Genomic DNA, 27,606 nt, shown 5'->3' with positions numbered 1-27,606 from the left:
GCAGGCCAGGCAGCATCTCTGGAGAAACCAAAGTCAACCACAGCCAGTTCACATTTCAGGTCAGGAAACATGTCACTCAGCTGGCTGTGACTGACTTATGTTTCTCCACAGATGTTGCCTGGCCTGTTGAGTATTTAAATATTTTCCTGTTTTTATTTGCAAGCTCTCAATGTTGATTGCAAGTAAGACATTTTTGAATGGGTATATACTTGCTGATGTAAATATCCTCTCATTCAAAAATGAGATGCTGTAATGTTATGCCTGGCTGCAACCTGATGAACGAGAACTTGTGGGTGGTAGAGGTTTAATTTCAATTGAATTTAAATGCATAATGGGTGTCTAAATGGAGTCTAGTACTTGCCTATGAGATGAGATCAATGATCAGCTAATTTCAGGATAATCTCTTAATGTTAGGTGCAAATCAACAAGAAACAGAAACCTTAAATGTTTTTCCAGCTATTTATTGAAAAGTTTAATCTTAAGATTTATTTTTTAAAGATCTTACTAATTGTGCAAAATTCTTGCTACTCACTGTGGTGTGATGTTTTCCTTCAGTACATACAATTATATTGGGAATTTAAGTAATAAGATACTGACTGTTACTGAGAGAGGAGACTACAACTTGGCCAGGGAGCACCAGGTAAACTCATTTTCCGGCTTTCCTTTATTTATATTTTTACTTTTACCAGTACAAAAACACGTAATCAGTATACCACTTTCAAAATCTTCTGAGAAAACTGAAAATTGAAGGCTCTTAATTCATATTATGATGTAGGTGTTTCATATTGGTTTCAAAGAAATTTAATCTAAGAGTCCCTGTTCAAATATCATTTTGGTGATCTGTGGGCAGCCATAAGAACAAGATAACTTGGTTTAAAAACTTTCCCACATATTTCGTAGCTTTAATTCAAATATTCTTGTGTACAAGTCAGCCCGTTTATAAGATGACCCTCTACTTTCCAGTCCCAAAACGACCCCAAGATATTGGGTTACTTCTTGTCTCCAACTCTGCTCCACCATTAGTAGCTGATCTTTCGGTCACTGTATTCCTATCATTTTGGAACCCCTTTCCAGATCTGCCATATTGCTACCTCACATGATTTCAAAAACACTTAAAAACCTGACTCTTCAACCATGTCTTTGTGAAATCAGCCAGGGTTCTCACTTCTTATTATCTAGTGACCCCAGCTGTAAAGTGTGGGTCTGTGAACATTGAATAAGAATGCAATCGGTCTCGGCTTTAAATAGGATCAAATAGTCTGCAAAACTCTCTGTTTGAGATAACACATGGAGAATGCTGACTTGGACAAGGTTCCAGCAGCTCTGGATTCATAGCCCAACATGAGTCTGCATATTTAAGAGTGGAGGGGAATGGAAGATTTTGATTGTATGCAACAGAATATTTAAAGCTGCAGTGGAATATTCAGATTTTAAAAACATGGTCAGATGCTGAGAGCCCGATATCTTCGTATTTTCTGCTTCCTTCCCTTCCATGCGCCTGTACCTAGAATAGCATAGTCCGTGTGTTCTTTAATCCTTTTTTTAATCTGTCTTTTTCAGGCTGTAGTCCAAGAATTCATTGGTTATGTAAGCAGATTGGGTGAGTAGATTGGCACTGTTATTAGAGATTCTCTACTGCATTATTTTGAAACCAAGTCCACATTTATTTTATGAAAGCCAGTTTTGATATGAAAGTTCTAAATTCAAAACCGTTCTGTGTGGCATTGCTTTGTCCCCTGATGGGTTATTGAGTGCATGCTGACTTACAGGAAAGTCTCAGGTTCAATCCTTGACTGGTTTTGCTAATTGCAGTGTAGATAAATTGTCCAAGATTCTGGCTCCTGACCACTATCCAGCAACCTTTGTTGTAAATGCATGAGCGACTGTTCTAAATTATTTCTTTGAATGCTGGCTTTCATTATTTGTCAGATCTATTTATACTGTTTTTATTGATGTCAGCATTTACCTATCTTTGGATATATGGGTGGAGAAAATTACATGGTTATAATCTAATCAAGTCATTCAAATGCTTAGAAATCATTATAATCTTAACAGTTTAGAAGCCTCAGTAGATCAAACAGTACACGTCCAAAATTGCTGGCAGTCAAAAATGTTGAAAATAAACTTTTTAAGGACAACAGAATTTAAGTTTTATGAATTGTATTTCAGTATATCTGAGTCAAACAAGTCTCCTGTTGAAGTTTTTTCTGAATTTAAGTTTCAGGCTTGTGGTTTGTTGGCTAATTAAATAGGAGAGTACGACTTCCCCGGTTGCTGGAGATTCGTAGAAAAACTACACAGCTACATTGCATTGCAGTACGTGCTCCTGTGATAACTAGATGCTCCTAATTAGCCTACCTGCACTGCTGACAGAAATCCAATAACACAGTACAACTGAATAAAATTCATAGCCTTTGATTAATTTTTTCAAGCCTTGATTTATGATCTAAATATAAAATGATGGAATAGCTCAGCATGTCTGTCAGTATCTGGAAGAGAAAGTTAGTGTTAGCATTTCATGGGCGGCTTCATTCAAATTGGTGAGCAATTGCCATCTGAAATGTTGATGGATTTTTTCCTCTTTCATTTCAGACACTAACCGACCTGTGCATTTTCTATCTGTATTTCATTTTTTTCTTTTCTATCCCTTGATTCATAACTGATTATTTAGTGATTCTATACTCCCAGCCCAAGAAAGTGGAGATAGGGCTAAACCATTGTGAAGTAGTTGCCCGCGACGGTTCTTGAGTTAAATGCCAAATGACACACTAGACAATGGCGGTACCGTTAATGTTCGTTTAATACTGAAGAAGTACAAGACTCACCACTTACACTTTATAGTTACCCAATAGGTCCCCGGATGATCAGTCCGTCCTAACACTGTTCCGTCAAGGGTCTCTTCCCTGGTGTCTGCTTCTGCCAAGTGTTCCTCCTAGATCCTCGCTATGGCCCAACACTTTTCCATCAAGGGTCTCTTCGCTGGTGCCTACTTCTGCCGAGTGTTACCCCTATGTTCTTGCTATGGATTATCCAAACTTGTCTATCTTTATACCCTCCTTTTCATGCCTAACTAGTCGAGTTGGTGCCAGTAAGTCTGAGGTGATCAGGGTCTTTCCTGCTGTTGGGGGAAATTGGCTCCGCTTTGGCTGCCCAGACCGGTGACCTTATGGCCAGTACTTCCACAAGGCTGCACAAGAATTCTTGCACTGAGTGATACTAATGTTCTGTAATTCTTTCCACAGGTTTTGGAGTGGCTGAAAACAAAGCTGCAATGATGCTTGTTTCGGGTATTCCACTTGGACCCCCTCGGCTGCCATTGTTAAAGTGCAGTGAGGAGAAGCAAGCAAAAATATTAGCCAAATTGAAAATCCTGGGAATATTGACTTAAGCAGTCCTAGTAATAATGGATGAAATATACACTTTCATTGCAATGCACAATACCATGAATATCCATTCTGTGTTCATTCCTTGCTATTTTAGGTATATATGAGATAGAGCAAGAAAAAAGTAGATCAGTAGTAATATTTTATTTTGTTAACAATTGTATTCAAATAACTGAATTTTAAACATATGACTTGACATGTTTTAGAAGGCTGTAATGTTATATTGTAACATAATGGAGCAGAAATTCCAGCTCCCAGGTCGTACTGAGTATGTACAGATCCGGGAAAGCATCGCAAAAGCCGGTTTTCAGCGCACAATGCACATGTGCTGAAAACCGGCTTTTCCGATCTGTCAAGCTGGAGCTTGACAGATCTTCCATATCTCGGCAGCCAAGACATTTGCATGGGCAAGATTGCAGTATTTACCCACATCTTGCCCAGCAAATGTCCTGAAAACTTGCGCCTGATAAAAGCAGGCACATTAGCCTACTTTTACAGTCGTAAGTTTTAAAACACACTTAAAACATAAAAAATAAATTTTAAAAACATTTTATTTTAAAAAATTCTGCCCACTGTTAAATTTATTTTAAAGCATAATTTTGAAAACTTTTTTAAAAATTGGAAAAATATATATTTTTAATAATACATAAATAACTTTAATTTAAATTAATGTTAAATATGTAGTGTATTTTTCTGTTTTTATTAATGTTTTGTGTGCTTGGGGGGAGGTTTCTCATTCATAATAATGGGAACTCCAACTTATGGCGTTCCCATTATTTTGAATGAGAACATACTTTACCTGATTGGTTGCCCAGAGCCATGTGACTGCAGCTCCAGCCCTGCGCATGTCCTGACATGCACGCGCTACGCCCGCAGTCAGTGGAGGCCTCTGGACCGGGAATTCGCGTGGGCACAGCAACTTCAGGTAAGTGTGCTGCTTCAGTTTTTTTACCCGCTCGCCCGCGGGAAGCAGCCGACCGGGAGTTCTGGTCCCTTATAGTGAAAGTGAGAAGGGAGAAGTGACTTAAAGAATCACTCAACTTTTATAATCTTGTAACCGTAGTTCCTATAGTCTAACTGTGCTCCTTCATAGGAGATTTGTGTAGAGCACTACCACAATTGAGTAAGACAAAAAATTGCTTATTTAGACAGAGCAACAGATTAATAGACGATACAACAAACTCCAAGCTGCATATAGCAGAGAATGACTTAAGTCAAATAAAACAACTGAATTTGACAGATTTTACACATTATAGCATTTTTAACATTATGAATCATACAAATTCTGTGATTCTGTTCAGACCAAGATTCTGTTCAGTATTACATCTGCAAACAGGATACTTTATTTCACCACATGCAGAACACAAGTTGACAATTCAGGGAGGAAAAAAAGAGGGAGGAAAAAAATTGCATCTATACTTGTACTGTAATTTAGATTGATTTCAATATGTAGCAGGCTGGTCTTTGCAATAGTTTAATTTTCCTTACAGCGTAAAAGATAACTGAAAATGTATAACGTTTGGGGAAAAATGCAGGAAATAAATAGCAGGTCTATTAGCATCAGAGAAATATGTTATTTTGAGTTGAGATGTTGTCAGAACCGTAAGACCAAAACAGAGGAGGGAGAGCATCACCGGTAAAAGACGAGAGTATGAAAATGGGTTTTGGTAAATACACACACGGAGTAAGAAAGGAAAGGGACAAATAAAACCAACAAAGATTTTTTTAAATTCCTTCGGCCATCCCTTCTCTCTTTACCGCCCCCCGTCCCCCCAAAACACTGCATCTATAACCTTTGGAGTTACCTGTAATGGCTCTAATTGCTTGTAATAAACTGAAGGATTTAGGGTTTGTCTCTTTAAAAGCCCCATCAATATGTTGCCCCCCAGTATTCCTAGAGGTGATGAGAGTAATGGATAGCTATTTAAGGAAGTCATTAACATCTATTTTTAAACTGTAAGTTTGCAACATATCACAGCCATTTTGAAATAATTTTTAGAAGCTTAGCATTTACCTTACATAGCTTTATGAAACATATGCTTGTATGTTACATTTTCTAAAATTATGATTATTACATCCTCATGTGATACATTACTTGAGTTACATACCTTTTATCTAAAGTACTTGTTGTAATCCCTGAACTATTATTTTTTTTCTCCACCAATTTTTTCCCTTTCCCTTCTTTTCTGACTGTATTGATGGTAAGGAAAGGGTCAAATGAAACGAACTAAGATTTTTAAAAATTCCTTAGCCATAACTTCTCTCATCTCTTCCCTCCCTCCAACACTGAATCTATAACCGTTAGGACTACCAGTTGAGATACATTTCCATGGGTAGCCTCCAGTCCTTTGCCCAAGTGACCATGATTCATGTGAGCCTAGGCGATGAGTTTTGGCAAGCTGTTTTGTCATAGGATTCATCTCCGGCAAGGCCAAAACTGTCCTCACCCGATCTCCATACTCCATACTTCACACTTTCTGCAGGGATCTCTAAATAGTGGCAACTTGGGATTCATTTTTTTTCTCTAACCCAGGCCAGCTAACAAATTGTAGCATTGTTGATACTGCCCGAACAGTCATCAGCCAACTCGGCACAGGCAGAGGATTACCTTGAAATCGTCAATCATTGTACTGAACTATTCATTGAATAAACTCGGGGAAGCACTACGAAATTCTATAGGCTGCTGTACAATTTTATCAAAAATACTCCCTAAGACAGTATTATGCACGTAAAATAGGATGCTTTCAATGTATTGATGGAATTGTGAACCGAAAGAATTAAAATTTGACTCTTCCAATTTCCTAACCTTTCCTCCTGATTCATTTGTATATTTTTCTTTTTAAAAAATGAATTTTGTTTTGCATTATTTGGCATTATGATTATGCAGAGTTTAATCCATTTTTTTCTTTATTATTGGTTGTTATCAAGTATCCTCTTCCTCTCCAGCTTTTCACTTACTGACAAATGATAAAGCTTTCAGAAATTTGCCTTTGTCTGCTGTAAACAGGTTGACCTGTAATCTGGGCACGTACTGAACTGCTTGTAAAGGCAACTGGACTTCTCCTAATACTTACCATTCAGACAACTTCAAATCATGTTTTTATTTACCAGCAATTTACACCGAGACTACATTAATGACTATCAATATTCTAGGCTAGAAATATTTTTTTCCAATAACAATACAATTCAATTGATCATACTAACTATCAATAGAATATTTAGTGAAAAATCACCATTTACTTCAGTGTGTACATGGTAGCTGAAAAAGGAATTTCCAAATATGTTTCTGATTTCAATTTCAGTGTTTAATGGCCAAATCAGTTGTCACCAGAAGGGGTAATCATTGGTTCAACTGTTAAAGAAATTGCTTTCACATTGCATCACCCAGGAATTTTAAGAGCTGGAATTGAAATGTAGATGTGAAATGAGAGGCTACAACTCCCAACATGCACAACAAGGTTCCTGCACAATCCAAGAGCTAGGATAAGGTTAATTTCCCATTGCTATTCAAGTGAGACTTCCTCAGCTGGCATTTACATGCAGCATCAGCAATGCGATGGGCCTCAATGTAGGAGTTGCTTTCACTGAAGAACCAAAGGCGACACAAGGAAAAAATTTTAAGCAGCAAGTAGTTAGGATCTGGAACGCACTGCCTGTAGAGGTGGTGGAGGCAGATACAATTGTGGCTTTCAAAAGGGAATTGGATCAGTAACGGAAGCAAAGCATTTGCAGGACAATGGGGAAAGGGCGGGTGAGTGGGACAAACTGAAGTGCTCTTTCAGAGAGCCGGCACAGGCTTGATGGGCTGAATGGCGGCCTCTTGTACTGTAACCATTCTATGGTTTTTCACCATGCTTTATCTTGAGCAAGTTGTTCCCATTTATGGATGTCTATTTGGATAATCACAAAGAAATCTCTTATTTATTACTGTGGCTATATAAACAAAGATTGTCTTATACAGAATGAAGGGTCAGATCAATGGAAATCTTTGGAGCACTTTGGTAGTGAATTCAATTTCTTTGAAACCTGAGGGATATTCACTCTGTGATTTTCCTTGTGTATAAAACGGGTATGTACCATATTGTGTCCAATGTGCATCTCCTAATGTGGCATTTAAAAAGTGTCACACTTGGGAACATCGCAGCCCCGACCTGGACGCCCATTTTTCGCGCCACAAAGTGCGCCTAAAAAAAACGTACCTATTCTCCGGCTCCCTGCAGGCCCTCTGGAGCTGGGCGCGGCGCAGCACAAGCTGTGGGGGGTGGAGCCAGGTCCCTGCGCTGAAAACAGTGCCAGGACCTCTGCACATGCGCGCTACAGTGGGCGCGCATGTGCAGTAGCTCCAGGCGCCCAAAATTGTGAGGGAGGGGCCCGAAGCACGCAGCTCTTAGCCCTGGCCAAATGACCACTCTGGGGCTGCGTCGACGATAAGGCTGCCTCCCACACCCAGTTCCTGTTTCCTCCGGACCAGACCCGACCCAACTTAACTGCCCCCCCTCCCGACCTGACCTCCGCTTCCCCTGCTCCCAACATCCCCCCCGACCCCCGCTCCCGACCACCCGCTCCTGACCTCAGCTCCCGACCTCCGCTCCTGCCCCCACCCCCCGACCAACCTCTGCTCCCGGCCCCCCCCCCCCCCCCCCGACCGACGCCCGCTCCCGACCTTCCCCCCCACCCCCACCCCCGACTTACCTCCGCTCCCGACCCCCCCCGCCCCGCGCTATTTTGCCCCTACCCGTGCTCCCCCCGATCCGCGCTCCCGACCCCCCCCGGACCCGACGCCACCTACCTGTCAATCCGGTAAGTCCAAGCTCGAAGTTTCGGGCCCGGCCCGTTCAGCCTCCCTCTCTCTCTCTCTTTTTTCTCTCCCCTCCCTTCTCTCCCCTCCCTTCTCTCCCCTCCCTTCTCTCCCCTCCCTTCTCTCCCCTCCCTTCTCTCCCCTCCCTTCTCTCCCCTCCCTTCTCTCCCCTCCCTTCTCTCCCCTCCCTTCTCTCCCCTCCCTTCTCTCCCCTCCCTTCTCTCCCCTCCCTTCTCTCCCCTCCCTTCTCTCCCCTCCCTTCTCTCCCCTCCCTTCTCTCCCCTCTCCTTCCCTTCTCACCCCTCCCATTCCGCCCCCCTCCCTCCCTCCCTTCTCACCCCTCCCTCCCTTCTCTCTTCCCCTCCACCTCCCTCCCATCTCTCTTTCCCACCTCCTCTCTTCTCTCTTTCCCCCTCTTCTCTCTTTCCCCCTCTTCTCTCTTTCCCCCTCTTCTCTCTTTCCCCCTCTTCTCTCTTACCCCCCCCTCTTCTCTCTTCCCCCCCCACCCCCTCTCTCTTTCCCCCCCCTTCTCTCTCACCCCCCTCCCTTCTGTTCCCCCCCCCTTCTCTCTCTCCCCCCGCCCCTCCCTTCTCTCTCTCCCCCTGCCCCTCCCTTCTCTCTCTCCCCCCGTCCTCCCTTCTCTTTCCCCCCGTCCTCCCTTCTCTTTCCCCCCGTCCTCCCTTCTCTTTCTCTCCCCCCTCCCATGCCTTCTCTCCCCCCTCCCATGCCTTCTCTCCCCCCTCCCATGCCTTCTCTCCCCCCTCCCATGCCTTCTCTCCCCCCTCCCATGCCTTCTCTCCCCCCTCCCATGCCTTCTCTCCCCCCTCCCATGCCTTCTCTCCCCCCTCCCATGCCTTCTCTCCCCCCTCCCATGCCTTCTCTCCCCCCTCCCATGCCTTCTCTCCCCCCTCCCATGCCTTCTCTCCCCCCTCCCATGCCTTCTCTCCCCCCTCCCATGCCTTCTCTCCCCCCTCCCATGCCTTCTCTCCCCCCTCCCATGCCTTCTCTCCCCCCTCCCATGCCTTCTCTCCCCCCTCCCATGCCTTCTCTCCCCCCTCCCATGCCTTCTCTCCCCCCCTCCCATGCCTTCTCTCCCCCCCTCCCATGCCTTCTCTCCCCCCCCTCCCATGCCTTCTCTCCCCCCTCCCATGCCTTCTCTCCCCCCTCCCATGCCTTCTCTCCCCCCTCCCATGCCTTCTCTCCCCCCTCCCATGCCTTCTCTCCCCCCTCCCATGCCTTCTCTCCCCCCTCCCATGCCTTCTCTCCCCCCTCCCATGCCTTCTCTCCCCCCTCCCATGCCTTCTCTCCCCCCTCCCATGCCCTCTCTCCCCCCTCCCATGCCTCCTCTCTCCCCCCTCCCATGCCTTCTCTCCCCCCTCCCATGCCTCCTCTCCCTCCCTCCCTCCTCTCCACCCCCTCCCTCCCTCCCTCCTCTCCACCCCTCCCTCCCTCCCTCCTCTCCCTCCCTCCCTCCCTCCTCTCCACCCCCTCCCTCCCTCCCTCCTCTCCACCCCCTCCCTCCCTCCCTCCTCTCCACCCCCTCCCTCCCTCGCTCCTCTCCACTCCCTCCCTCCCTCGCTCCTCTCCACTCCCTCCCTCCCTCCTCCACCCCCTCCCTCCCTCCCTCCTCCACCCCCTCCCTCCCTCCCTCCCTCCTCTCCACCCCCTCCCTCCCTCGCTCCTCTCCACTCCCTCCCTCCCTCGCTCCTCTCCACTCCCTCCCTCCCTTCTCTCCACCCCCTCCCTCCCTTCTCTCCACCCCCTCCCTCCCTTCTCTTACGCCCCTTCCCCTCCGCCCCCTTCCCCTCCGCCCCCTTCCCCTCCGCCCCCTTCCCCTCCGCCCCCTTCCCCTCCCCTCCCTTCCCCTCCGCTCCCCTCCCTTCCCCTCCGCTCCCCTCCCTTCCCCTCCCCTCCCTTCCCCTCCGCTCCCCTCCCTTCCCCTCCGCTCCCCTCCCTTCCCCTCCGCTCCCCTCCCTTCCCCTCCGCTCCCCTCCCTTCCCCTCCGCTCCCCTCCCTTCCCCTCCGCTCCCCTCCCTTCCCCTCCGCTCCCCTCCCTTCCCCTCCGCTCCCCTCCCTTCCCCTCCGCTCCTCACCCCTCCACTCCCCTCCCTTCCACTCCACCCCCTTCTCTCCACCCCCCTCCTCCTCTTCCCCTCCCCCCTCCTCCTCTTCCCCTCCCCCCTCTTCCCCTCCCCCTCCTCCCCTCCCCCTCCTCCCCTCCCCCTCCTCCCTTCCCCCCTCCTCCTCTCCCCCCCTCCCTCCCTCCCCCCTCCCTCCCCCTCCCTCCCTCCCCCTCCCCCTCCCTCCCGGCCCCCCACCCCCACCCCCACCCCTCCCCCTCCCTCCTCCCCTCCCCCTCCCTCCTCCCCCCTCCCCCTCCCCCTCCCTCCTCCCTCCCTCCCTCCCTCCCCCTCCCTCCCTCCTCTCCCCCCCCCTCCCCTCCTCTCCCCCCCCCTCCCTCCTCTCCCCCCCTTCCCCTCCCCCCTTCCCCTCCCCCCTTCCCCTCCCCCCTTCCCCACCCACCACCCCTCTTCCCCTCCACACCACCCCTCTTCCCCTCCACACCACCCCCTTCCCCTCCACACCACCCCCTGCCCTCTCCCCCTCCCCCCTCTTCCCCTCCCCCCTCTTCCCCTCCCCCCTCTTCCCCTCCCCCCTCTTCCCCTCCCCCCTCTTCCTCTCCCCCCTCCCCCCTCTTCCTCTTCCCCCTTCCCCTCCCCCCTCTTCCCCCTTCCCCCTCTTCCCCCTTCCCCTCCCCCCTCTTCCCCCTTCCCCTCCCCCCTCTTCCCCCTTCCCCTCTTCCCCCTTCCCCTCTTCCCCCTTCCCCCTCTTCCCCCTTCCCCTCTTCCCCCTTCCCCTCTTCCCCCTCTTCCCCTTCCCCTCCCCCCTCCCCCCTCTTCCCCTCCCCCCTCTTCCCCTCCCCCCTCTTCCCCTCCCCCCTCTTCCCCTCCCCCCTCTTCCCCTCCCCCCTCTTCCCCTCCCCCCTCTTCCCCTCCCCCCTCTTCCCCTCCCCCCTCTTCCCCTCCCCCCTCTTCCCCTCTTCCCCTCCCCCCTCTTCCCCTCCCCCCTCTTCCCCTCCCCCCTCTTCCTCTTCCCCTCCCCCCTCTTCCCCTCCCCCCTCTTCCCCTCCCCCCTCCTCTCCACTCCACCCCTTCTCACCACCCCCTTCTCTCCCTCCTTCCCCTCGCTCCCCGCTCCCTCCCTCCTTTCCCCTCCTCCCTCTTCCCCTCCCTTCCTTCCCCTCCCCTCCCTTCCTTCCCCTCCCCTCCCTTCCTTCCCCTCCCCTCCCTTCCTTCCCTCCCCTCCCCTCCCTACCCTCCCTTCTCTCGCCTCCCTACCCTCCCTTCTCTCGCCTCCCTACCCTCCCCTTCTCTCGCCTCCCTACCCTCCCTTCTCTCGCCTCCCTACCCTCCCTTCTCTCGCCTCCATACCCTCCCTTCTCTCGCCTCCCTACCCTCCCTTCTCTCGCCACCCTCCCTCCCTTCTCTCGCCACCCTCCCTCCCTTCTCTCGCCACCCTCCCTCCCTTCTCTCGCCACCCTCCCTCCCTTCTCTCGCCACCCTCCCTCCCTGCTCTCGCCACCCTCCCTCCCTCCTCTCGCCACCCTCCCTCCCTCCTCTCGCCACCCTCCCTCCCTCCTCTCGCCACCCTCCCTCCCTCCTCTCGCCACCCTCCCTCCCTCCTCTCGCCACCCTCCCTCCCTCCTCTCGCCACCCTCCCTCCCTCCTCTCGCCACCCTCCCTCCCTCCTCTCGCCACCCTCCTCGCCACCCTCCCTCCCTCCTCTCGCCACCCTCCCTCCCTCTCTCGCCACCCTCCCTCCCTCCTCTCGCCACCCTCCCTCCCTCCTCTCGCCACCCTCCCTCCCTTCTCTCGCCACCCTCCCTCCCTTCTCTCGCCACCCTCCCTCCCTTCTCTCGCCACCCTCCCTCCCTTCTCTCGCCACCCTCCCTCCCCTCCCGCCCCTCCCCTCCCTCCCCTCCCTTCTCGTACCCCCTCCCCTCCCTCCCTTCTCGTACCCCCTCCCCTCCCTTCTCGTACCCCCTCCCCTCCCTCCCTTCTCGCCCCCCTTCCCCTCCCTCCCTTCTCGCCCCCCTTCCCCTCCCTCCCTTCCCTCCCTCCCTTCCCTCCCTCCCTTCCCTCCCTCCCTTCTCGCCCCCCTCCCCTCCCTCCCTTCTCGCCCCCCCCTCCCCTCCCCTCCCTCCCTTCTCGCCCCCCCTCCCCTCCCTCCCTTCTCGCCCCTCCCTCCCTTCCCTCCCTCCCTTCCCTCCCTCTCTTCTCGCCCCCCCCTCCCCCTCTTCTCGCCCCCCTCCCCTCCCCTCCCTCCCCCCTCCCCTCCCCTCCCTCCCTTCTCGCCCCCCTCCCCCCTCCCCTCCCGCCCCCCCCTCCCCTCCCGCCCCCCCTCCCCTCCCGCCCCCCCTCCCTCCCCTCCCTCCCTCCCCTCCCTCCCTCCCCTCCCTTCTCGTACCCCCTCCCCTCCCCTCCCTTCTCGTACCCCCTCCCCTCCCCTCCCCCCCTCCCTCCCCTCCCTTCTCGTACCCCCTCCCCTCCCTCCCTTCTCGCCCCCCTTCCCCTCCCTCCCTTCTCGCCCCCCTTCCCCTCCCTCCCTTCTCGCCCCCCCTTCCCCGCCCCCCCTTCTCGCCCCCCCCTCATTCCCTTCCCTCCCTCCCTTCTCGCCCCCCCTCCCCTCCCCTCCCTCCCTTCTCGCCCCCCCCCCTCCCTTCTCGCCCCCCCCTCCCTTCTCGCCCCCCCCCCTCCCTCCCTTCTCGCCCCCCCCCCTCCCTCCCTCCCTTCTCGCCCCCCCCTCCCTCCCTTCTCGCCTCCCCCTCCCTCCCTTCTCGCCCCCCCCTCCCTCCCTTCTCGCCCCCCCCCTCCCTCCCTTCTCGCCCCCCCCTCCCTTCTCGCCCCCCCCCCCTCCCTTCTCGCCCCCCCCCCTCCCTCCCTTCTCGCCCCCCCCCTCCCTCCCTTCTCGCCCCCCCCCTCCCTCCCTTCTCGCCCCCCCCCTCCCTCCCTTCTCGCCCCCCCCCTCCCTCCCTTCTCGCCCCCCCCTCCCTCCCTTCTCGCCCCCCCCTCCCTCCCTTCTCGCCCCCCCCTCCCTCCCTTCTCGCCCCCCCCTCCCTCCCTTCTCGCCCCCCCCTCCCTCCCTTCTCGCCCCCCCCCTCCCTCCCTTCTCGCCCCCCCCCTCCCTCCCTTCTCGCCCCCCCCTCCCTCCCTTCTCGCCCCCCCCTCCCTCCCTTCTCGCCCCCCCCTCCCTCCCTTCTCGCCCCCCCCTCCCTCCCTTCTCGCCCCCCCCTCCCTCCTCGCCCCCCCCTCCCTCCCTTCTCGCCCCCCCTCCCTCCCTTCTCTCCCCCCCTCCCTCCCTTCTCTCCCCCCCCCCCTCCCTTCTCTCCCTCCCCCCCTCCCTTCTCTCCCTCCCTTCTCGCCCCCCCCTCCCTTCTCGCCCCCCCCTCCCTTCTCGCCCCCCCCTCCCTTCTCGCCCCCCCCTCCTCCGCCCCCTCCCTCCCTTCTCGCCCCCCCTCCCTCCCTTCTCGCCCCCCCCTCCCTCCCTTCTCGCCCCCCCCTCCCTCCCTTCTCGCCCCCCCTCCCTCCCTTCTCTCCCCCCCTCCCTCCCTTCTCGCCCCCCCCTCCCTCCCTTCTCGCCCCCCCCTCCCTCCCTTCTCGCCCCCCCCTCCCTCCCTTCTCGCCCCCCCCTCCCTCCCTTCTCGCCCCCCCCCCTCCCTTCTCGCCCCCCCCCTCCCTCCCTTCTCGCCCCCCCCTCCCTCCCTTCTCGCCCTCCCCTCCCTCCCTTCTCGCCCTCCCCTCCCTCCCTTCTCGCCCTCCCCTCCCTCCCTTCTCGCCCTCCCCTCCCTCCCTTCTCGCCCTCCCCTCCCTCCCTTCTCGCCCTCCCCTCCCTCCCTTCTCGCCCTCCCCTCCCTCCCTTCTCGCCCTCCCCTCCCTCCCTTCTCGCCCTCCCCTCCCTCCCTTCTCGCCCTCCCCTCCCTCCCTTCTCGCCCTCCCCTCCCTCCCTTCTCGCCCCCCCTCCCTCCCTTCTCGCCCCCCCTCCCTCCCTTCTCGCCCCCCCTCCCTCCCTTCTCGCCCCCCCTCCCTCCCTTCTCGCCCTCCCTCCCTCCCCTCCCTCCCTCCCCTCCCTCCCTCCCCTCCCTCCCTTCTCACCCCCTCCTCGCCCCCCTCCCCTCGCTCCCTCCCCTCGCTCCCTCCCCTCGCTCCCTCCCCGCACTCACCCCCCCCACCCCCTCCCCGCACTACACTTACTCCATTCTAAGTTAGTTTGAAGTAAGTTTTCACTGCCTAAGTTAGTTTGAAGTAAGTTTTCACGCCCCCTTTAAAAAAAAAAAAATCTGTTCCAAACTGAAACTGTTCTAACTGACTAGAACTGGAGCAAACTAAATGCCGAGAATTGCAATTTCTAAGATACTCCATTCTAAACCAGTTGCTCCAAAAAAAACAGGAGCAACTCAGGCCGAAACTTGGCCCCCATAGGGGGAAAAAAGTGATTGGCTGAAATAAGTACTTATGTTAAGTTCTAAATGAACTGAAATAATGAAAATGAAAAGGAAGAAATAACCAGCAGAAAACTGACCAAACAATCCCTTATTTTTTTGTTCGTCTACCAGTGATGTACTAGGAAGTACCCCACAAATTGTCTCAGCTGCTGTTTTCTTCCACCACTCACTTTGGTGTATACAATTAAAAGTAATATTCAAATCATACAAATTATCCAATCAAATAAATTACTAAACATACTCATGAAATTGGTTCTTTAATACAAGTGCTTGCAAGAAATTTCTAATAAAATGAACATGAATGCTTTGATGAAATTATGCCTCAGTAATGTTTTTGAATGTTTTTCTATGTTAAATGTTACAAGTGCAAGTTGTTTACAAGATGACCTTCGCTTCCTTTATTAGCAACGATTAGATGATGCAGTTCTCCAATTCTACAAACAAGTTGTACGACAGAATGTGAAGATTTGTCCCTGTGCCTCCACTTCCTCCTTTTCTTAAATGACAGTCTTTGCCTTAATAGCCACACGTGATAAAGCATTCATTGTTCTAATATACTATGTTAGGTAGTTGTCCACTTGGAATGTCACTTCCTCAGAAAAATTAGGCAGGCAAGATCAAGCGTAGCGGAACATTTAAGCAATAGCGATCATAACATAAGGCTTAACATAATGATTGAGAAGGACATACAAATAAGACAAAGACCAAAGTAATAAATTGGGAAAAAAGCTGATTTGAAGAGGATGAGAATGAAACTAGGCACAATAAACTGGACAAAAAATACTGACAAACAATGCAATATAACAGCAGTGGGAAAGATTTAAAAGTGAGAGAGTCCAGGAGATTATATACCCAGGCCCAAACTAGATAGTACCTGTAATGACACACCATGGTTAAATAAAGAAATAAGGGCAAAATTGATACTGAAGAAAAAAGGCATACACCAAGTATGTAGACAAAGGAGAGGATGACAAAAGTGAATACGAAAAACTTAGGAAATAAATTTTAAACAATAATACGAAAGGCAAAGAGAAACTACAAAATTATATTATCAAGGAATATAAAAATAAATAGTAAAATATGCTACAGAAACACAAGTAACAGAAGAAAATTAGGATAGGGCCACTAAAGGATACTCACAATAAACTCAACAGATAATGACAGCGAAATGACAAACTATTAAATAATTGTGTTGGTATTTACCAAGGAGACTAATATGGTGAACACGACATTAGAAGAGAACAGAAAAATATAAAGACATTCAAGATAGAAGAGGGTGGGGGAAGATAGTTGATAAACTAATCAAAGTTAGGATGAAACCTCTGGTCTGGGTGGATTACGTACTTGCCTATTTAAAGTTAGGAATGAGATAACCGAGGCACTATTACATCCATATAAAAATGAATTTGAAAAGGATATAGACCAGTTAGCCTAACATCTGTAGTTGGGAAGATGTTGGAGTCCATTATTAAAGAAGGAGTAGCAGGACATTTGGAAAAGCAAAATTTGGTCAGGCAGAATCAGCATGGATTTATGAAGGGGAAGTCATGTTTGACACATTTGCTAGAATTCTTTGAGGATGTAACAAACAGGGTGGATAAAGGAGAACCAGTGGATATGGTGTATTTGGACTTCCAGAAGGCATTTGACAAGATGTCACACAAAAGGTTACTGCAGAAGATAAACGTTCACGGGGTTGGAGGTAATATATTAGCATGGATAGAGGATTGGCTAACTAACCGAGAACAGAGAGTCGGGATAAATGGTTCATTCTCTGGTTAGCAACCAGTAACTAGTGCGGTGCCGCAGGGTCAGTGCTGGGACCCCAATTATTTACAATCTATATTAACAACTTGGAAGAAGGGACCGAGTGTAACATAGCCAAGTTTACCAACGTTACAAAGATGGGAGGAAAATCAATATGTGAGTAGAATACAAAAAATCTGCAAAAGGACACAGGCTAAGTGATTGGGCAAAAATTTGGAAGATGGAGTATAATGTTGGAAAGTGTGAGGTCATGCACTTTGGCAAGTTATTATTTAAATGGAAAAAGATTGCAAAGTGCTGCAGTACAGCGGGACCTGGGAGTGCTTGTGCATGAAACACAAAAGGTTAGTATGCAGGTACAGCAAGTGATCAGGAAGGCCAATGGAATCTTGGCCTTTATTGCAAAGAGGATGGAGTATAAAAGCAGGGAAGTCTTGTTACAGTTGTACAGGGTATTGGTGAGGTACTGGAATACTGCGTGCAGTTTTGGTTTCCATATTTACGAAAGGATATACTTTGGAGGCAGTTCAGAGAAGGTTCACTAGGTTGATTCCGGGGATGAGGGGGTTGACTTATGAGGAAAGGTTGAGTAGGTTGGGCCTCTACTCATTGGAGTTAGAAGAATGAGAGGTGATCTTATCGAAACGTATAAAATTATGAGGGGGCTTGACAAGTTGGATGTAGAGCGGATGTTTCCACTGATAGGGGAGACTAGAACTAGAGGGCATAATCTTAGAATAAGGGGCTGCCCATTTAAAACTGAGATGAGGAGAAATTTCTTCTCTGAGGGTTGTGGATCTGTGGAATTCACTGCCTCAGAGATCTGTGGAAGCTGGGACATTGAATAAATTTAAGATAGAAATAGACAGTTTCTTAAATGATAAGGGAATAAAGGGTTATGGAGAGCAGGCGGAGAAGTGGAGCTGAATCCATGATCGGATCAGTCATGATCGTATTAAATGGTGAAGCAGGCTCAAGGGACCGTATGGCCTACTTCTGCTCCTATTTCTTATACTCCTTGGAAAAGAAGTGTTTAAATGGTTTGAGGAGCAGAGGGATTTGGGGGTACAGATACAGAAATCATAATGTAGCGACGCAGGTTAATGAGGCCATAAAAGAGCAAAGCACGGGCTCATTTGTAGAGGGATAGCAGAGAAGTTATTTTAAACTTGTATAGAACTTTGGTTAGATCACACTTGGAGTACTGTGAATACTTCTGGTCTCCATATTATAAAAAAAGATATATATGCAAAAGAAGGTTTACTAGAATGACACCAGAATCAGGGTGGTTACAGCACAGAAGGAGGCCATTTGGTCTGTCGAGCCCGTGCTGACTCTCTGCAAGAACACTTCAGCTCGTTTCACTCCCCTGCCCTTTCCCCGTAGCCATGTAAATTTTTTTTCTTCAGGTACTTATGCAATTCCCTTTTGAAAGCCACGATTGAATCTGTCTCCACCACCCATTCAGGCAGTGCATTCCAGATCTTAACCACTTTCCTCGTGTCGCCTTTGTTTCTTCTGCCAATCACCTTAAATCTGCGTTCCCTGCTTCTCGACCTTTCCGCCACTGGGAAGTTTCTCTTTATCTACTCTGTCCAGACCCCTCATGATCTTGAACACCTCCAACAAATCTCCTCTCAACCTTCTCTGCTTCAAGTTGAACAACCCCAGCTTCTCCAGTCGATCCACGCAACTGAAGTCCCTCATCTCTGGAGCCATTCTTGTACATTTTTTATGCACCCTCTCTAAGGCCTTCACATCCTTCCTAAATTGCAGTGCCCAGTTGAGGTTGAACCAGTGTTTTATACAGGTTCATCAGAACTTCCTTACTATTGTATGTCTTTATGAAGCCCAGGATCCCGTATGCTTTTTAACCGTTTTCTCAACCTATCCTGCCACCTTCAACGATTTGTTCACATATACCCCCAGATTTCTCTGTCATGCACCCCCTTTAGAATTGTACCCTTTATTTTATATTGCCTCTCCTCGTTTTTCCGACCAAAATGTATCACTTTGCACTTTTCTGTGTTAAATTTCATCTGCTGCATGTCCGCTCATTCCACCAGCCTGTCTATGTCCTCAGCATCCTCCTTCCAAGTTTTGTGTCATCTGCAAATTTTGAAATTGCCCTGTACACCCTAGTCCAAGTCATTAATATAGATCAAGAATAGCAGTGGTACCATTACCGATCCCTGGAGAACACCACTGTGTACCTTCCTCCAGTCCGAAAGAAAACCGTTCACTATCACTCTGTCTCCTGTCACTTAGGCAATTTTGTATCCATCCTTGCGAGTCATTTAGACAATTTTGTATCCATGCTACAACTGTCCCTCTTATTCAATGGGCTTCAACTTTGCTGGCAAGCCTATTATGTGGCAATTTATCATGCCTTTTGGAAATCCGTGTACACATCAACTGCATTGCCCTCATCAATGCTCTCTGTTACCTCATCAAAAAATTCAAATCAAGTTAGTTAAACATGATTTGCCTTTAACAAATCTGTGCTGGCTTTCCTGAATTAATCCACATTTATCCAAGTGACTGTTAATTTTGTCCCGGATTATCGTTTCTAAAAGCTTTCCCACTACCGAGGTTAAACTGACTGGTCTGTAGTTGCTGGGGTTATCCTTTGAACTGAAATTATTCCTGACAAGAAAGATTGAATAGACTGGGGTCGTTTTCTCTAGAAAAGAGAAGACTGAGCAGTGTCCTGATAGAGGTCTTTAGATTATGAAAAGGTTTGACAGGATAGATGTATAGAAAATAGGTGCAGGAGTAGGCCATTCGGCCCTTCAAGCCAGCACCACCATTCAATAAGATCATGGCTGATCATTCCCTCAGTTCCCCTTTTCTGCTTTCTCTCCATACCCCTTGATCCCTTTAGCCGTAAGGGCCATATCTAACTCCCTTTTGAATATATCTAATGAACTGGCATCAACAACTCTCTGCGGCAGGGAATTCCACAGGTTAACAACTCTCTGAGTGAAGAAGTTTCTCCTCATCTCAGTCCTAAATGGCCTACCCCTTATCCTAAGACTGTGTCCCCTGGTTCTAGACATCCCCAACATCGGGAACATTCTTCCCGCATCTAACCTGTCCAGTCCCGTCAGAATCTTATACGTTTCTATGAGATCCCCTCTCATCCTTCTAAACTCCAGTGTTTCAAGACCCAGTTGATCCAGTCTCTCCTCATATGTCAATCCAGCCATCCTGGAATCAGTCTGGTGAACCTTCGCTACACTCCCTCAATAGCAAGTACGTCTTTCCTCAGATTAGGAGACCACAACTGAACACAATATTCCAGGTGAGGTCTCACCAAGGCCCTGTATAACTGCAGTAAGACCTCCCTGCTCCTCTACTCAAATCCCCTAGCTATGAAGGCCAACATACCATTTGCCTTCACCGCTTGCTGTACCTGCATGCCAACTTTCAATGACTGATGAACCATGACACCCAGGTCTCGTAGCACCTCCCCTTTTCCTAATCTGCCGCCATTCAGATAATATTCTGCCTTTGTGTTTTTGCCCCCAATGTGGATAACCTCACGTTTATCCACATTACACTGCATCTGCCATGCATTTGCCCACTCACCTAACCTGTCCAAGTCACCTTGCAGCCTCTTCGCGTCCTCCTCACAGCTCACACCGCCACCCAGTTTAGTGTCATCTGCAAACTTGGAGATATTACACTCAATTCCTTCATCTAAATCATTGATGTATATTGTAAATAGCTGGGGTCCCAGCACTGAGCCCTGCAGCACTCCACTAGTCACTGCCTGCCATTCTGAAAAGGACCCGTTTATCCCAACTCTCTGCTTCCTGTCTGCCAACTAGTTCTCTATCCACAATACCATGTGCTTTGATTTTGCACACCAATCTCTTGTGTGGGACCTTGTCAAAAGCCTTTTTAAAGTCCAAATACACCACATCCACTGGTTCTCCCTTGTCCACTCTTGCTAGTTACAACCTCAAAAAATTCCAGAAGATTCGTCAAGCATGATTTCCCTTTCATAAATCCATGCTGACTTAGACCGATCCTGTCACTGCTTTCCAAATGCGCTGCTATTTAATTCTTAATGATTGATTCCAACATTTTACCCACTACTGATGTCAGGCTAACTGGTCTATAATTACCCGTTTTCTCTCTCCCTCCTTTTTTAAAAAGTGGTGTTACATTAGCTACCCTCCAATCCATAGGAACTGATCCAGAGTCGATAGACTGTTGGAAAATGATCACCAATGCATCCAATATTTCTAGGGCCAAGTCCTTAAATACTCTGGGATGCAGACTATCAGGCCCCGGGGATTTATCGGCCTTCAATCCCATCAATTTCGCCTAATAAGGATATCCTTCAGTTCCTCCTTCTCACTAGACCCTTGGTCCCCTAGTACATCCGGAAGGTTATTTGTGTCTTCCTTCGTGAAGACAGAACCAAAGTATTTGTTCAATTAGTCTGCCATTTCTTTGTTCCTCATTATAAATTCACCTGAATCTGACTGCAAGGGACATACGTTTGTCTTCATTAATCTTCTTCTCCTCACATAACTATATGTTTCCAATTGCGGGGATAGACCAGAACCAGGGGCTATAAATATAAGATAGTCACTAATAAATCCAATAGGGAATTCATGAGAAACTTCTTTACTCACAAAGTGGTAAGAATGTGGAATTTACTGTCACAATGAGTAGTTGAGGTAAATAGTATAGATGCCTTTAATGGGAAGCTAGAGGAAGAGAGGACTAGAAGGATATAGAATCATAGAAATTTACAGAATAGGATGCCATTCGGTTCATCGTGTCGGTACCGGCTATGTTGATAGCGTTAGATGAAGTAGGGTGGAAGGAGGCTCGTGTGGAGCATAAACAACGCCTGGACTTAGTGGGCCGAATGGTCTGTTTCTGTGTTGTAAATACTATGTCACCCTCCATGAAAAACACATTTCTTCCAACTTCCCTCTTCAATCTTTGAAATAATCTTGAGTTTATATCCCCGTATGTCACACAATTTCAAGTCATGTAAGAATTAATAACGGGGAACAGGGAAATGGTAGAGACTTTGAACAAATATTTTGTATCGGTCTTCATGGTAGAAGACACTAAAAACATCCCAATAGTGGATAATCATGGGGCTATTGGGAGGGAAGAACTTAATACAGTCACTATCACTAAAGAAACAGTACTCAGTAAAATAATGGGACTAAAGGCCCACGTCTCCTGGACCTGATGGCTTGCATCCTAGGGTCCTAAAAGAAGTGGCTGCAGAGCTAGTGAATGCATTGGTTGTAATGTACCAAAATTCCCTGGATTCTGGGGAGGTCCCAGCGGATTGGAAAACCACAAATGTAACACCCCTATTTAAAAAAGGAGGCAGACAGAAAGCAGGATATTATAGACCAGTTAGCCTAACATGTCATTGGGAAAATGCTGGAGTCCATTATTAAGGCAGCAGTAGCAGGACATTTGGAAAAGCATAATTCAATCAAGCAGAGTCAGCATGGTTTTATGAAAGGGAAATTGTGTTTGACAAATTTGCTGGAGTTCTTTGAGGATGAAATAAGCAGGATGGATAAGGGGGAACCAGTGGATGTGGTGTATTTGCATTTCCAGAAGGCATTCGATAAGGTGCCACATAAAAGGTTACTGCACATCTCCGGAATCAACTGAGTGAACCTTCTCTGAACAGCCTCCAATGCAAGTATATCCTTCCTTAAATACGGAGACCAAAACTGTACGCAGTACTCCAGGTTTGGCCTGACCAATACCCTGTACAGTTGTAGCAGGACATCTCTGCTTTTATACTCTATCCCCCTTGCAATAAAGGCCAACATTCCATTTGCCTTCCTGATTACTTGCTGTACCTGCATACTACATTTTTGTGTTTCATGCACAAGGACCCCCAGGTCTCTGTACTGCAGCACTTTGCAATTTTTCTCCATTTAAATTATAATTTGCTTTTCTATTATTTCTGCCAAAGTGGATAACCTCACATTTTCCCACATTATACTCCATCTGCCAAATTTTTGCCCACTCACTTAGCCTGTCTATAATTCCTTTGCAGATTTTTTGTGTCCTCACAATTTGCTTTCCCACCCATCTTTGTATTATCAGCAAACTTGGCTACATTACACTCGGTCCCTTCATCCAAGTCAGTAATATAGAATAGATTGTAAATAGTTGAGGACCCAGCACCGATCCCTGCAGCACCCCACTAGTTACTGTTTGCCAACTGAAAAATGACTCATGTATTCCGACTCTGTTTTCTGTTAGTTAGCCAATCCTCTGTCCATGCTAATATATTATCCCCAACCCTGTGAACTTTTATCTTGTGCAGTAACCTCTTATGTGGCACCTTACCGAATGCCTTCTGGAAATCCAAATACACCACATCCACTGGTTCCCCCTTATCCACCCTGCTCGTTACATCCTGAAAGAACATCAGCAAATTTGTCAAACATTATTTTCCTTTCATAAAACATGCTGACTGCTTGATTGAATCGTGCTTTTCCAAATATCCCGCTATTGCTTCCGAATAACGGACTCCAGCATTTTCCCAACAACAGATGTTAGGCTAACTGGTCTATAGTTTCCTGTTTTTTGTTTGCCTCCTTTTTTAAATAGTGGTGTTACATTTGCTGTTTTCCCATCCGCTGGGACCGCCTCAGAATCCAGGGAATTTTGGTAATTCCAACCAATACATCCACTATCTCTGCAGCCGCTTCTTTTAAGAACCTCGGATATAAGCCATCAGGTCTAGGGGACTTATCTGCATTTAATCCCATTATTTTACTGAGAGATCCTTCAGAAAGACAGACAGGTTGGTGGAATGGGCGGACGAAATTTGGCAGATGAAATTTAACAGTGATACATTTTGGTAGAAAGAATGAGAGGAAATATAAACTAAAGGGTATAATCCTAAAGTGGGTGCATAAACAGAGAGACTTAGGGGTATATGTGTGCAAATCGTTGAAGGTGGCAGGGCAGGTTGAGAAAGCAGTTAAAAAAGCTTACGGGATCCTGGACTTCATGAGAGTACAAAGTGATTCATAAAACACTACTTTGGCCTCAACTGGAGTATTGTGTCCAATGCTGGGCACCGCACTTTATGAAGGATGTGAAGGCCTTAGAGAGGGTGTAGAAAAGATTTCATAATCATCATCATAGGCAGTCCTTCGAAATCGAGGAAGACTTGCTTCCACTCCAAAAATGAGTTCTTAGGTGACTGAACAGTCCAATATGGGAATTACAGTCTCTGTCACAGGTGGGACAAACAGTCGTTGAAGAAAAGGGTGGGTGGGACTGGTTTGCCGCACGCTCCTTCTGCTGCCTGTGCCTCGTTTCTGCATGCACTCGGCGATGAGACTCGTGGTGCTCAGCGCCCTCCCGGATGCATTTTCTCCAATTAGGGCAGTCTTTGGCCAGGGACTCCCAGGTGTTGGTGGGGATGTTGCACTTTATCAAGGAGGCTTTGAGGGTGTCCTTGAAATGTTTCCTCTGCCCACCTGGGGCTCGCTTGTCGTGTCGGAGTCTGAGTAGAGCGATTGCTTTGGGAGTTTTGTGTCAGACATGCAAAGAATGTGGCCCGCCCAGCAGAGCTGGTCGAGTGTGGTCAGTGCTTCGATGCTGGGGATGTTAGCCTGGTCGAGGACACTAACTCTGGTGCATCTGTCCCCCCAGGGGATTTGGAAGATCTTGCGGAGACATCGTTGGTGGTATTTTTCCAGCGATTTGAGGTGTCTACTGTATATGGTCCACATCTCAGCTATACAGGAGGGCGGGTATCATAACAGCCCTGTAGACCAGAAGCTTGGTGGCAGATTTGAGGGCCTGATCTTCGAACACTTTTTTCCTCAGGTGGCCGAAGGCTGCGCTGGCGCACTGGAGGCTGTGTTGAATCTCGTCGTCAATGTCTGCCCTGGTTGATAATAGGCTCCCAAGGTATGGAAAGTGGTCCACATTGTCTAGAGCCCGCTGTGGATCTTGATGATTGGGAGGTAGTGCTGTGGCGGGAACAGGCTGGTGGAGGACCTTTGTCTTACGGATGTTTAGCGTAAGGCCTATGCGTTCGTATGCCTCAGCAAAGATGTTGACTATGACTTGGAGTTCAGATCAACAGGGATGTGGGACTTCAGTTACATGGATAGACTAGAGAAGCGGGGTTGTTCCCCTTGGAGCGGAGAAGATTGAGAGGAGATTTAAAAGAGGTGTTTAAAATCATGAGGGGTCGGGACAGAATAGAGAGAAACTGTTCCTATTGGCAAAAGGGTTGAGAAGCAGAGGGTTCAGATTTAAGGTGATTGGCAAAAGAACCAAAGGCAAAATAAGAAAAAATGTTTTTTTTAAACACAGCGAGTGGTTAGGAACTGGAATGCACTGCCTGAGAGAGTGGTAGAGGCAGACTCAATCATGGTTTTCAAAAGGGAATTGGATAAGTACCTGAAGGAAAAAAAATGCAGGGCCTCGGGGTAAGGGTGAGCAAGTGGGACTAGCTTAAGTGCTCTTCGAGAGCCGGCATGGGCTCAATGGGCCAAATGGCCTTCCGTGCTATGATTTTAACATCTGGGGAGAGAACCAGGTGGGTTACCATTTGTTACAAATGAACAGCATTTACCAAAGCAACAGAGAAAAGTGAAGAGGAAATGAAACAAACACACACCACAGCAGAAATAGAATGACCTATCAAGAGATGAAATGGAAAACAGGAGATGGTCCAGTGGTTATGACGAGACACAATAGGAGTCGTCGGGGCAGATGAATCATCGATTGAAACCTTAACTCTGTTTCTTTCTCCACATATGCTGTCTGAGATTTCGACCATTTTCTGCTTTTAGTTCAGATTCCAGCATCCGTAGCATTTTGTTTTTATGTTGTGTGCAGATGACAAAGAATGCGCTCAGTCTCTGTGATTGGTGTATCTGTTGAGCTCCCGCTCTGCTATCTGTTTCTCGATCTCTCTTCAGGTATGTTGAAAGATTTCACACCGAAAATAATATGTTGCGCCTTCTACCCCTCAGCTGCCGACTGACCGGCTTCGCACTTCCAGCACCTTCCCTTCGAGTCTGTCTGCGCAGTCACCGCGACTCACCAACCGTCATCCAGCATTGTTTGCGGACAAACCAACTGGCTCCAAGAGAAGGGGGTGAGCAAGAAACAATACCAAGTAATAGATTAAACTTTAATTGATTTTACCATCATATTGTCGTATTACAGCAAAATTATAATAATTCCTATAATAGTTGTCACTGTTCAAGTAATGAATATGTTTTAAAATAAATATAACGAGGGTGTAGTGAGGTGTTTTCCCCTTTGCAAGCGTAACCCTGCGCAAGTTGCTGGCCTGGGTGTCCAGTCGCCATTTTGTCTATTCCGGCTTCGAGTCGGTTACTGCTTGTTGAACCAGTGGGTGAGTAAAGGCTATTTATTGTTTGGGGCTGCTGTATGCGGGTGAGGATGCGTGGGATCGGGTCAGACATATGGGATATTGGGTGGTAGGGGGAGAGAGAGACCGCGCACTGGCGTGAGGCACGCTGCCGCCGATCGCCTTGGCTCCCTTGGGTAATGTGGCGCCGAGACCCGTGTTGATGGTAAAAACAAGAGACTGCGGATGTTGGAAATCTGAAATAAAAACAGAAAATGCTGGAAATACTCAGCAGGTCAGGCAGCATCTGTGGAGGGATAAAGAGAGTTAACGTTTCAGGTCGATGACCCTTCGGTCAGAACTGAAAAGTTAGAGATGTCACAGGTTTTTAAGCAAGGGTAGGGGCAGGGAAAGGGGGGAGGGGAGGAATGAACAAAAGGAAATTTCTGTGATAAGAGTGGAAGGCAGAAGAGATTGAGAGGAAAGGGATGATGGTGCAAGGCAAAAGGAGATGGTAATGGGACAAGTTAAGAAACAAAAGATGAGTCTAAATAGGGTGTAAATGGAGATGGCAGAATCAACAGCTGCCATGGTAAAGAGAGAAAAAAATAGGGGCAGGGGTTATGGTCTGAAATTGTTCAACTCGATGTTGAGCCCACAAGACTATAAAGTGCCGAAACGAAAGATGAGGTGCTGTTCCTTGAGCTTACGTTGAGTGTCATTGGAACAGTGTAAGAGGCCAAGGACAGAGAAATCAGAGTGCAACGGAGAATTAAAGTGACAGGCGAGTGGAGGCTCGAGGTCATGCTTGTGAACAGAATGGAAGTGTTCTGTAAAGTGGTTACCCAATCTGTGTTTGGCCTCCCCAATGTAGAGGAGACCATATCGTGAGCAGCGAATACAGTATACAGGTGCATCATCTAAAATCCGGAACCCTCGTGTTTTTCTGGACTTTTGAACGTGTTTCTGATGTCCGAAGTCCAGAAATGCCTGAGCCCAGATTCGGGTATTTCTGGATTTCGGAATGCTAGAAGTGTGTCCTGAGTTTGGAAATTCCTGGGCCCAGATTCCGATATTTCCGGACTTGCGTGGGAGTTTGGTTGGTTCTGGCTGGGGAATTGCATGCTTTACATAGTTGGTTCTGGCCGAAGGGACTTGCGCGTAAGCTTGGTTGGTTCTGGCTGGGGACTTGCGCAGGAAGCTTGGTTGGTTCTGGCCGAAGGGACTTGTGTGCTGTGCAGAGTTTGATTTTGGCCGGGGACTTGCGTGCTTAGCAGAGTTGGTTCTGGCCGGGGACTTGCGTGCTTAGCAGAGTTGGTTCTGGCTGGGGACTTGTGTGCTGTGCAGAGTTGGTTCTGGCCAAAGGGACCTGTGTGCTGTGCAGAGTTTGATTTTGACCAGGAATTTGCGCGGGAGCTTGGTTGGTTCTGCCGGGGACTTGTGTGCTGTGCAGAGTTGGTGCGGTGACTGTGACGACCTGGCCTGGAACAGATAGGATTGGCGTTTTTATTCTTGCAATTTTTGTCACTGTACAGTAGTTAATTTCATTTTTTGACTTTTCCCTGGGCCCGGCTGGCGGAAGTGACGGTTTGGCAGGGTGTCCGGATTCCGGAACATTTTGCGGATTCTGGACAACCCTGCCACGGATCGTCCCGTATTCCAGAACACCGGATTTTCGCCGCTGCACCTGTACTACATTGAAAGAAGTACAAGTAAATCGCTGTTTTATCTGGAAGGAGTGTTTGGGACCCTGGACAGTGTGAAGGGAGGAGGCTTAAAGAGCAGGTGTTGCATCTCTGCT

At 48.8% G+C, this 27,606-nt stretch overlaps 2 protein-coding genes across 4 annotated transcripts in view; both read left to right on the top strand.

Moving 5' to 3' along the window:
- Positions 1 to 6,188, top strand: part of npl (N-acetylneuraminate pyruvate lyase (dihydrodipicolinate synthase)) — a 30,306-nt gene extending 24,118 nt beyond the window's left edge. Inside the window, exons 10-12 of the mRNA XM_070887143.1 lie at positions 556 to 640; positions 1,561 to 1,600; positions 3,243 to 6,188. Coding sequence (XP_070743244.1) covers positions 556 to 640; positions 1,561 to 1,600; positions 3,243 to 3,388 — 271 coding nt within the window. The 3' untranslated portion in view covers positions 3,389 to 6,188. The remainder of the gene's footprint in view (positions 1 to 555; positions 641 to 1,560; positions 1,601 to 3,242) is intronic.
- Positions 6,189 to 25,309: 19,121 nt separating this feature from the next.
- dhx9 (DEAH (Asp-Glu-Ala-His) box helicase 9) overlaps positions 25,310 to 27,606 on the top strand; it is a 96,313-nt gene continuing 94,016 nt past the window's right edge. The window contains exon 1 of one of the 3 annotated variants that reach the window (XM_070887140.1): positions 25,310 to 25,407. The gene's annotated coding sequence lies outside the window, so the exon portion shown is untranslated. Of the gene's footprint in view, positions 25,408 to 25,516; positions 25,587 to 25,786; positions 25,851 to 27,606 lie in introns of those variants that run through there. The other 2 variants (XM_070887141.1, XM_070887139.1) reach the window with 2 other exon arrangements.

The sequence above is a fragment of the Pristiophorus japonicus genome, chromosome 8 (assembly GCF_044704955.1).
Source record: "Pristiophorus japonicus isolate sPriJap1 chromosome 8, sPriJap1.hap1, whole genome shotgun sequence".
Lineage (NCBI taxonomy): Eukaryota > Metazoa > Chordata > Chondrichthyes > Pristiophoridae > Pristiophorus > Pristiophorus japonicus.
The sequence above is the reverse complement of the archived record's forward strand: the minus strand, read 5'-3'. Positions and strand labels throughout refer to the sequence as shown.